The 11,302-nt window shown below is 43.6% G+C and overlaps 1 protein-coding gene across 1 annotated transcript in view; it reads right to left on the bottom strand.

The window, feature by feature from the left end:
* Positions 1-2,897: 2,897 nt before the first annotated feature.
* traf4a (tnf receptor-associated factor 4a) overlaps positions 2,898-11,302 on the bottom strand; it is a 50,147-nt gene continuing 41,742 nt past the window's right edge. The window contains exons 5-7 of the mRNA XM_029773135.1: positions 7,384-7,545; positions 6,322-6,477; positions 2,898-5,529 (exon numbers count right to left, since the gene is read on the bottom strand). Coding sequence (XP_029628995.1) covers positions 4,897-5,529; positions 6,322-6,477; positions 7,384-7,545 — 951 coding nt within the window. The 3' untranslated portion in view covers positions 2,898-4,896. The remainder of the gene's footprint in view (positions 5,530-6,321; positions 6,478-7,383; positions 7,546-11,302) is intronic.

The following is an 11,302-nucleotide window of genomic DNA, read 5'->3' as shown; positions in this document are numbered from 1 at the left end:
GAGCAAAAACACACAATAAATATAAATAAGAACAACAGGGTAAGTAAGCTATATACAGGGTCAGTCAGTTCTAGTTCCATATTTACAATGTGCAGGGACACTGGAGTGATAGAGATAGATATGTATAGGGGTATGGTGACTAGGCATCAGGATAAAATCAAATCAAATTTTGTTGGTCACATCCACATGTTTAGCAGATGTTATTGCTGGTGTAGCGAAATGCTTGTGTCTCTAGCTCCAACAGTGCATCTAGTATCTAACAATTCACAACAGTACACACAACCTAAAAGTAAAATAATGGAATTAAGGAATATATAAATATTAGGATGAGCAATGTCGGAGTGGCATAGACTAAATACAGTAGAATAGAATATATACATATGAGATGAGTAAAGCAAAAATATGTAAACATTATTAAATTGACTAGTGTTCCATTATTAAAGTGGCCAGTGATTTCAAGTGTATGTATATAGGGCAGCAGCCTCTAAGGTGCAGGATTACCTAACCTAGTGATGGCTATTTTACAGTCTGATGGCCTTGAGATAGAAGGTGTTTTTCAATCTCTCGGTCCCAGCTTTGATGCACCTGTACTGACCTCGCCTTCTGGATGATAGCAGGGTGAACAGGCAGTGGCTCGGGTGGTTGTTGTCCTTGATGATCTTATGATAAACAGAGTAGCAGCGTATATGATGCAGCATATATGATGATTGTATTTGAGATTGTACGTGAGTGTGTGTGACTCCCATGTCCTGTCCTCTCGCTGAATGGAGAATCTAGTTGGATACCCCATGGGGGGTATTTTGTCCGACAGCCATGTTTCAGAAAAGCAGAGAATATTGCAATTACAAGAGTCCCCCCCCCCCCCCCCCCACTCCTCTTTTGCCTCTGTTATGCCGGCGTTTCCTCTTGAAAACATCAAAAATTGGGTCGGAATTTCAGAAAGCGCCAGCCACAACACTGAACAGCACAACTTTTACATGTGGGACAGTGGGAGAGAGAATCAACTTAGTTAAGTGGCATGATATCCACAATCAGATTATTTTTAATTACCAGCACCAGCACTTGGCATTGTGGGTATAGTAAAGCACTGTACAGAACTGCTAGTAAAGCTCCGTTCGATCAGCGGACTCTTCAACTATATTATCTGTAGCCAAAGTGCAAGGCATCTGTCAGCCAGAGTTCTGAGGAGACCACTGTTGCGCTGAGCTGTTTCCTCAGCCTCTCAGCTCAGATGTTGAGGACACAGCCAGGCCGAGCCACACACACCACTCCACCTAACCTCCCTCCCGCTCCACACCAGTCATTGTTTAACTTCAACATGAGACGACAGCATGGCACGCATCACAAACCCACACCACAACTCTTTGATGTGTTTTATGGCAGAGGAACGCCTTATGGGCTGGGCTGGGTCCTCCCTCTTACTCAGCCTCTTTCACACAACCTGCTCGGACACTCCACTCATGTTTTCACGTTGACCAAAGTCTGGGTGAGCTAACCTATAGGGAACAACACTGTAGTGTGAGAGCTTAGGTGTAGGCTACCAGAGGGCTCATTTACTGGGTGAACCGTCACATGAGCGAGAGAGAAGGGCAGTACTGTATAGTACGTTGAGCATTGGCTGCATGACACGTGACTACTCTGCTCCGCTACTCTCGGCATGGGAAACATGAAGCCAACATGTAATTAGCCATTTCTATTTTAATGCTGCTGTACAGCCCCAAAGCAACATGAGCTAGGCTGTTGTTTGAACCCCCAGCACCAGGAAAGTTTGAGGCTGTCAGTATTGCTTTTGGTTATTATGCTTAACTTTATATAAGGCAGCTCAGAATGAAGCCACTCTCTGTGGAAAGCCATTAGTCTGTGGACAGACAGAGAGGGGATTGTCCTACCCAGAGAACCCCTCCCTTCCACAGATGAATCATCCCACTGAATACATTACCCACAGCAGGGAAACATATTTTGTCAAGGGAACAATTTTCCCATAATGATAAATAAGTAGCCATTTAAAGAGAAATGTAAGTACGACTATAACAAAATATCCTGGAGAATTGACAGTGGAGCATAAGTACCATTCCACATCACCCTTTGTGTAACTTCAAATGTTTTACTTTTGGGGAAAAGAGTTCCCCAAACTATTCTAAACAAGTGAAGAAAGACAGTATCCTTCCTGAGGGGCATTTGAGTAACGGAGGTAAAAGATCATTTTCCCCTTCCCTAAACTCCACATTGAACATCATTCAAGCTGAGAGCTACAGCAAACTCCTGGCACCACATCAAAGCAGGGCAAGCGTCTGCCTCGCTTCCTCTCCCTCTGCCCCCTTTCCTCTGTTCCCTCCATCTCTGGAGGTGTCGGAACAGAGAGGGAGGAAGGGAGCGAGGGAGGGAGGCAGGGCGACCAGGAGGGATTTGTGTGTTGTAATCTGATGGGGGCTGCTCCTCAGACAGCTCTACTGTGAAAAGTTCATTCGGACTATGATGCATGGAGTGGGTGCTCAGCATGAGACTAAATAAAACAAGTGAAACACGGTGGGGCAAGACATTTCACTCAGAAAAAATTAAAGTGCTGAGAAAGGCAGGAATTTCAGACATAAATTGCACCTTTTCATCAAGGAAGCAAGAGTTAAGGTAACATTTGCTGTTGTTTCAGAGAAGTGAAGTTGTCTACCCACGAGACAGCTGAGCCAGGCACTGTACCTAGTGTGGTCTACTGTATGTGGTACAAGACTGGCAGAATCATCAATGCGATCAGTAAAACATTTTCTGAGGGGGGAAATGTAAACAATGAGGCCAAACTGCCTGACAAAATGTGGATGAAAGCGGAGAGCTCAGTAGGCGATGCAAACACTCAGACATACAACGACATAAAGAGTAAATTAGCAGCATAGTGAAGCAAGAGGTAATAGATAGTATTTTATTTTAAGAGAAATTGAGAAGCACTCATCAATCAACATATTAAAACATTTTTGCCATCTAGTTAATCAAGTTTACGTGATGGCACCTTAAAATAAATACTTTTAAAAACGAAATACAGACACAATATATGTGAGATCCAAACGAAACAAACAAACCAATTATTCAGATTCAGAAGAGATTAAACTTAAAAAAACTGTCCATAAAATTCCCAAGCTCAACCCTAACTCTCCAACAAAAAGTTGTATTAAACAATTAAGTACTTTGCAAAATACATAATCTTACAAAATGTTTATTTTTTATTTTTTTTAACTTTAAAAATCACTGTAAAATATTGGCTGGTATTATAACAAGAAACCAGGTATTTTCATGTAGAATAAAAAAACGACAGAATGTGCTTCTGCATTTTTTTACATCAGTATTATTCACATATGTCATGAATGTTTGATCAAGTCCTACACCGCGGGTGTTACTGGTCTGAGCCTCTGACTGGTGTATTGCACATGGCTGCTCCTCTTCAACCTCTCCTTATGGAGAGAGGATAAGCGTACGTGCTGAAGTGAAGATGCATGCTGGTGGCCATGGTAACCAGCAGCGCCACACTATTAAGATGCAGTCTTTTCCGAGGCACCCGCACGTCATTCTCAGGAGGGGATCAAGGCATAAAGCATCTTTCAAACAGCCCCTATGCCCACCTGGGATGAGTAAAAACAATGAATGCACTTCAGTTCACAGCCCTCCGTTAAGCTAATTCACTCCAATGTCTTTCTGTCTATGACACATTATTAACAAATGTTGCTCACATTTTTCAAATATAAAAAGAATTTGGTTCCGTTTAACAGTTCCTCCACTGCAAAAAAGCCCTCAGTATCAAGGGAGAAGATTTCAAGAATACAGGTTACAGTACACAAATGTGGTCCACGTTGTATCGCATTGAAAGATGCATGTTTTTCTGTTGATGTCTTGAGCTGTACCAAGACCTCATGGCTTTCCCTTCACACTTAAGTGCACATGTACCATATCACCCCTTGACAGGACTGAGTGGATTCAATTCTACCCATTCAAAGACCGTCATACTCCACATTAGCATATTTTACCAGCAAAGCATAGGAACCCATCTACTGTATCTATCTTCTCAGGACCCCACAGGAGATGTATTTTAGAGGCTTATAAATCTGCCTGTGACAAATGATGGTTGTTTTTTGTCTAAAGATCATGATCCTCTCATTCTAAGCATTATAGAATGTGTCAAATTACGAATTGTAGACAGAGAGTGATGGAACAGTGACAAGAAGAAACATACTTAATTCACAGCTGTAATATTGTTTGCTGACAAAAGGCTTAACAGCAATCTCAAATTTGCTAACCAAGAGCTTTGCATTTGTTAAGGGATCAGTGGGAGATACTACAAGAGCATGTAAACAAACGGCAGTTGGGCTTGAGAGTGTGATGAGCTTCTTCCACTAGCCTGAGCTTTGTCCTATTCTTTGGACCGCTCGTGATTAGATGGGATGGTTCAAACCAGAGCCAAACAGTATTTCTAAGTGCAAAGGCTTAAGAACGCCTTCCACCCCCAGAACATCTCTCTATCATTTCTTAATATTTACATCTGTGCTGTAGAAAAACAACAAAATATAACTTAAAATAAACTCTAGGCACTGTCGATTTCCAAGGCTTTTTGTTGCAGATTGAGAAGAAAAATGTTAGAAAACCAACATTTACAAATAAGAATCAGAGAGTGATGGTTTCTGCAGACCTAACACTTAGAATTCTCTACCATTTAAATATAGCAGGATCCTCCAGTCCAGTCCTCCAACACAACGCAACAGACTAGCAGCTCCTACAGGGGAGTGGCTATATGGATATGGACAGTCAGTCAGTGTCTAAAGAATAAGTGTGGTGAAGTTCTCAAGGTAAGTGTCATATCAGTCTCAAGCCTGTCTTTCACCCTCCCTTCCCTCCTGATAAACCAAAACCAACTATCCCTCAGGCCATGATCTTCTGGGGGATCTCTATGGAAGCCTTGAGGAAGAGGGAGTTGTCTCGGACATAGTTCCTCTTCTTGATCTCTTCGTGGGAGATGAACTTGGGGTAGCCGAAGCCCAGGGTGCTCTCATCCAGCGAGTTACGGGTGCTGCACGGCTTCTGGAAGTTCTTCCAGTTGGGGTCAGGGTTGAAGGTCTCTGTGATGTGTTGGGGCTTGGACAGCGACGGGTCGCTCTGGTCCATGATGGAGAAGGTCACCTTGTAGGAGAAGGGCCACTCGAGCAGATTGTCGTACTCCCCTGGCAGCACCCGGATGTAGATAGACAGGTGCGAGCCCTCCCCACTGCCGTTACCGTTGAGAAACGCAGACACCTGCAGCTTGTAGCCGTAGCGATGGGTGTAGAAGGGCGGGCTGAAGAACTCATGGTTGTTCCGGAGCTTGGCCTCCTGGAGTTTCCGGGAGTAGTCGCTGAGCTTCCAGATGAGCACTCCATCGTTGCTGACTGACAGCTCCTCCATCTCCCTCCGCAGCTCAAGGATCTCCTGCCGCTGGCGCCCCACCAGGCTGCACATCATGGTCAGGTGGGACTTGGTCGTGTCCTCCAGGTGACGCCCGATCGCCAGTTTTGGGCACTGCAAGAAGAGAGGAGAGACTGGTTAGGGAGAGGTAACTCACTGTGTGTAGCAAGGAGGGTGAAACTCTGTATAGTACAAACTCTGTATAGAAATGTGTTGGATTTAATAATGTGGTACAGCACGCTAGATTGTTTTGTCTGTTTGAGTTTCACATTCAAGCCTCCTACAGTAAGTAGCCGTCTGCTAATCAGCTGCTCTTTTGGGAGCCCTGCCATACACATTTGTGTTTGGTGTACTGAACATCTGCACGCTTGGTTGTACTCTCTATCCTGATGCCTTCGCGGTCAGGGAGAGAGCCATTAATGCATTTTGTCAGACCATCTGCATTGCTATGGACTGAGCTTTCCAAATGCCCATTTCAAACACAAAGCATGAAGCCTGTCTGCTCTGACTCTGGGAGCTCTCCACATTTTCTCAGATTGACGTCAGTTTCAAAAATAGACTAAAATGCGCTGTCACAGCAGAGGAGATGTGTGACTCTCATTAAAATAGAGCCTAGAGGCAGGATGGGCAGACGGCGCTGTATGTTGAAGACAATCATCGCTTTGGACATAAGTTACAGGGTTTCAACTCAACCCGAGCATGAAGCATAATAATCCAAATATAATTTGGGAAATATGCACAAAAAACTACCCGAGAGTGGAAAAATTATTAAACGTGACGTCAATAAAGCAGTGGGCAGTAATGAAAAATAAAACTATGCCTCTTGCAAAAAGCTAGAATCAAAGTTTTTCTCTTTGAGGGTCTGAAGTAATGAAAAGCAGCTAGAGAGCAGCAGGTCAGCCTTACCCTGTGTTTGCAGCCGGCATCTTTGAAGGGGCAGAGGATGAGGGCACTGCCACAGTTCTCCTTCACGTGATTGGCCAAGTCCTCCCGGGCTATGTTGGGGGTGCCACACTGGTTTGGACATGCGACTGGAAACCGAGGGCAGTGGTACTGATGGTTCTGGAGGGTAAAAAAAAAAGTTATTACATTTATTACATTCATTTGACATAGACAATGCACATCAATCAACATTTCTGGAAATGTACCAGATTAAGACAGCCAGATAGATAAAAAATATATTGGGATCAGAATTATTTTATCAAACAAAATGCGCTCTGTGTATCATGCAAACATCTTTGCCACCAATTAAGAGAAAGAGCATCGACAAGACAACATGAAGCCCTTTGCACAGCAGAATCACTGTATGAGTGATTAAGAAACGGAGTGTATCATATTGAACTAATGGCTGTCTATTAAAATGTATGAATGAGATAAACGAGTTGATTATGGAGCTGAACTCATAAAGCATGTGCTTTGAGAGGGAGACATGACGAATAAACTGTGGGTATGAGAGGAGAGGAGAGTGCGAGTGGCTGGCCGGCCGCTGGGCCTGAGGACAGGATGTGTGCAGAGAGGTGACAGGTGCTGCCGGGGGTGGGCAATGCCAGAACAAACAGCAGCAGGCACAGCGGGCTGGCACAGAGTAGTGGGCACCATGAAAGCCAGTGTCCATGCAGCCGTGGGCCGAGGGCCATCCCGCTCTACAGAGACTGAGAACCCTCCTTCATCCAGGACAGACTGCACTGTTCCTTCATCACAAACAGTGAAATAAGGGAAGGACTCATAGCAAACCTCCGGAATAAACCTTGAAAACACTTTATACTCACAGGTCTGAGTTTGGGCACTAATTTAGGTCTGGCCTTCCAAGCAGTAATACAAATACTACATTGATGGAAAATAAAATGTACCCATTAATCAAGTGATGACAATTGTGATTGTAAAACAGGACATGCAGGAGAATGTAGGGAAGAAAGAAGTCCTAGAGCTTGTTCGGTCAGAGGAGGTGTGTTGATGTTGTTGACTAACCTGGATGGTGTCGAAGACAAACTCCTTGCCACAGTACTTGCAGGGCTGCGTGCGTTTGGGACACTCAGCCAGACTGTGCTGGGACAGGAGGCGGCGCATCATCCGCGCGCCACACTTATTCTCACAGTACACACTCTCCTGGGGACAGATACCCTGATGGTTCTGGGAGAGAAGACAGGACACACACACACAGGTCACAACACAAGCAGTGACATCATCACAACCAACTAAACTACCAGCAAAACTACTAGTAAAACTAGCAAGCTTCCAGCGCAGCTCATCATTATTGTGACCCGTTTCAAGAAGTATGTCGCACGTCACTACTTCACAGGAGAAGCATTTGAAAGTAAACTTTTGTTTTTATCAAAATGAATTTATTTTTATATAAATGCTTTCTGGAACATGTGAACTTTCATGTGCCTTAATAACAAACGTGTATGCCATCTGTAAATACAAATACAATTGTTAAATTACGAGCCTACAGTGAGGGAAAAATGTATTTGATCCCCTGCTGATTTTGTACGTTTGCCCACTGACAAAGAAATGATCAGTCTATAATTTTAATGGTAGGTTTATTTGAACAGTGAGAGACAGAATAACAACAAAAAAATCTAGAAAAACGCATGTCAAAAATTTTATACATTGATTTGCATTTTAATGAGGGAAATAAGTATTTGACCCCTTCTCAATCAAAGATTTCTGGCTCCCAGGTGTCTTTTATACAGGTAACGAGCTGAGATTAGGAGCACACTCTTAAAGGGAGTGCTCCTAATCTCAGCTTGTTACCTGTATAAAAGAGACCTGTCCACAGAAGCAATCAATCAATCAGATTCCAAACTCTCCACCATGGCCAAGACCAAAGAGCTCTTCAAGGATGTCAGGGACAAGATTGTAGACCTACACAAGGCTGGAATGGGCTACAAGACCATCGCCAAGCAGCTTGGTGAGAAGGTGACAACAGTTGGTGCGATTATTCGCAAATGGAAGAAACACAGAAGAACTGTCAATCTCCCTCGGCCTGGGGCTCCATGCAAGATCTCACCTCGTGGAGTTGCGATGATCATGAGAACGGTGAGGAATCAGCCCAGAACTACACGGGAGGATCTTGTCAATGATCTCAAGGCAGCTGGGACCATAGTCACCAAGAAAACAATTAGTAACACACTACGCCGTGAAGGACTGAAATCCTGCAGCGCCCGCAAGGTCCCCCTGCTCAAGAAAGCACATATACATGCCCGTCTGAAGTTTGCCAATGAACATCTGAATGATTCAGAGGACAACTCGGTGAAAGTGCTGTGGTCAGATGAGACCAAAATGGAGCTCTTTGGCATCAACTCACCTCGCTGTGTTTGGAGGAGGAATGCTGCCTATGACCCCAAGAACACCATCCCCACCTTCAAACATGGAGGTGGAAACATTATGCTTTGGGGGTGTTTTTCTGCTAAAGGGACAGGACAACTTCACCGCATCAAAGGGACGATGGATGGGGCCATGTACCGTCAAATCTTGGGTGAGAACCTCCTTTACTCAGCCAGGGCATTGAAAATGGGTCGTGGATAGGTATTTCAGCATGATAATGACCCAAAACACACGGCCAAGGCAACAAAGGAGTGGCTCAAGAAGAAGCACATTAAGGTCCTGGAGTGGCCTAGCCAGTCATAGAAAATCTGTGGAGGGAGCTGAAGGTTCGAGTTGCCAAACGTCAGCCTCGAAACCTCAATGACTTGGAGAAGATCTGCAAAGAGGAGTGGGACAAAATCCCTCCTGAGATGTGTGCAAACCTGGTGGCCAACTACAAGAAACGTCTGACCTCTGTGATTGCCAACAAGGATTTTTCCACCAAGTACTAAGTCATGTTTTGCAGAGGGGTCAAATACTTGTTTCCCTCATTAAAATGCAAATCATTTTATAACATTTTTGGCATGTGTTTTTCTGGATTTTTTGTTGTTGTTATTCTGTCTCGCACTGTTCAAATAAACCTACCATTAAAATTATAGACTGATCATTTCTTTGTCAGTGGGCAAACGTACAAAATCAGCAGGGGATCAAATACTTTTTTTCCCCTCACTGTAGTTGGTTTAGCCATGGAAAAAGACAGGAACCGCTAGCCATGATTGGCTGAGATAATGGATGGGCTGGACATGCCAAGAGATAAGTTCGGATTGGTCTGCCATGTAGCATGCTTCTCAGCTGCTCAGTATGTGTAGATAATCCTTGCTACCACTGCTTTAATGAAAGATATCATGGAGAACTGCAAAAGTTCTGCTACTGCTCTCAACATTGCTGCCCTGAATTTAATAGGCGCTATCGATAACGATCAGTGGGAAAAAGTTGGGATGGACTACTTTCTGGAGAACGATCGTGCCATGCTGACTCTCTCGGACTCTGAAAATGAATCAGACGATGAGGAAATCCTTGATTTAGGTAAAAACCTTTTAATTGAACCAGACATTATAGAGTCTTCTGATGAATGTAATGGGGAAGAAATAGCGATCAGTGTTGTTGTCACGGAAGAAGTTGACTAAGTTTTGAAATCAGTGGAATGCCCAGTGGAAGCAGAGTACAGTATGATTGCAAATGCAAAGGGAGTCGAAAAGAGAACACAGACGGCTGTATACTGGTAAGAATCTAGCAACATTTTTAGCTATTTTTTGTTTTCTAATTTTGTCAGAAAGTAATTTTCGTTGCAAGTTATAGCATACTGTTAGCTAGTTAGCTGGCTGGCTCACTATTTAATGTTACGTGTATGATCTGTGTAGTAATACTATTTGTATCTCAGAAAGCCATTTGCATTGCTAGTTAGCTAACATTGAACTTAGTTGGTTAACTTTAGCTACCTGCAGATTCATGCATGGTGGCTAGCTATGACAATCAGCTTGCATCACTAGTAGTATTGGTTGGGACTATGTGAATCCTTAACGGGTGGGGCTAATACTCTGACTACACCGCTAACGTCGCGTGCGCGAGCGTTGCAAAATACATTTTGAAATCTATGTTATTCAATTATTGCGTGTCAACGAGCGTCTGCGTTGCCAAGGTCTAAAATAGAAGTCATTTCTATTTCTGACGCAGATCGCGCTGCAAGTCCTACCTCTCCCATCTCCTCATTGGTTTATAGAAGCAGGTACTCACGTGCCATCTCCTCATTGGTTATACCCACGTGGGTGATTGAAAGACGAACTGTGTTGACGGTCGTCGTGGTAATACTATGAAAGTTTAGATGCCAATCACCATATAAGTTCAAAGATGAAAAATCTTGGAAGGAGGAGAGATGACTAGAAACGATTCGGTTGGCCGTTTTATGTGTGGATTAATTGTCGGAGTAGAGGACCTTGTGCATTTCAGGTAAAATAACAACTCAATGTTTATATCCCAGGACAAATTAGCTAGCAACAGCAAGCAAGCTAAATAGGACAAATTAGCTAGCAAGTGCAAGCTAACTAGCTAAATTGCCATAAATGTTTAATGCTTTTCGACCTGTCCCCAAATTAATGTAATTGGTTCAGAGTTTGTTTTGATATTTTAACCTGAGTGTCGTGATCGCGTTTGGTATAGGGGGACAAAATTAATTTATACACGATGGCGCACGTGTGCAGATGGTTTGGGTTCCGTGTAAGGCTTAAGAGGGTGTGAACGATGCTGAATGGGTGTAGTCAAAGAAGAGCTCTCCAGTAGGTGTACCAAAACATTCAAGGAACAATTTTATGATCCCACTGCCACTGAAAATGAACAAATGACTTTCCTATAAAAAGCTGGAGCCATATTAATGATTCTGTTATGGTGGAAAGGCCACATTGGGCCTGTATAAACAGAGGAGGGGCAGCCTGTAAACAGTAACAGAGGTGTTAGTGAGAGGGAGAGAGGCTAACTTTAACCCTGAGGCACCACTTCTCTGGACGGAGAGAAAAACACAGTATGA

Source organism: Salmo trutta, chromosome 13 (genome assembly GCF_901001165.1).
Source record: "Salmo trutta chromosome 13, fSalTru1.1, whole genome shotgun sequence".
In the NCBI taxonomy this organism is placed as follows: domain Eukaryota; kingdom Metazoa; phylum Chordata; class Actinopteri; order Salmoniformes; family Salmonidae; genus Salmo; species Salmo trutta.
The sequence above is the reverse complement of the archived record's forward strand: the minus strand, read 5'-3'. Positions and strand labels throughout refer to the sequence as shown.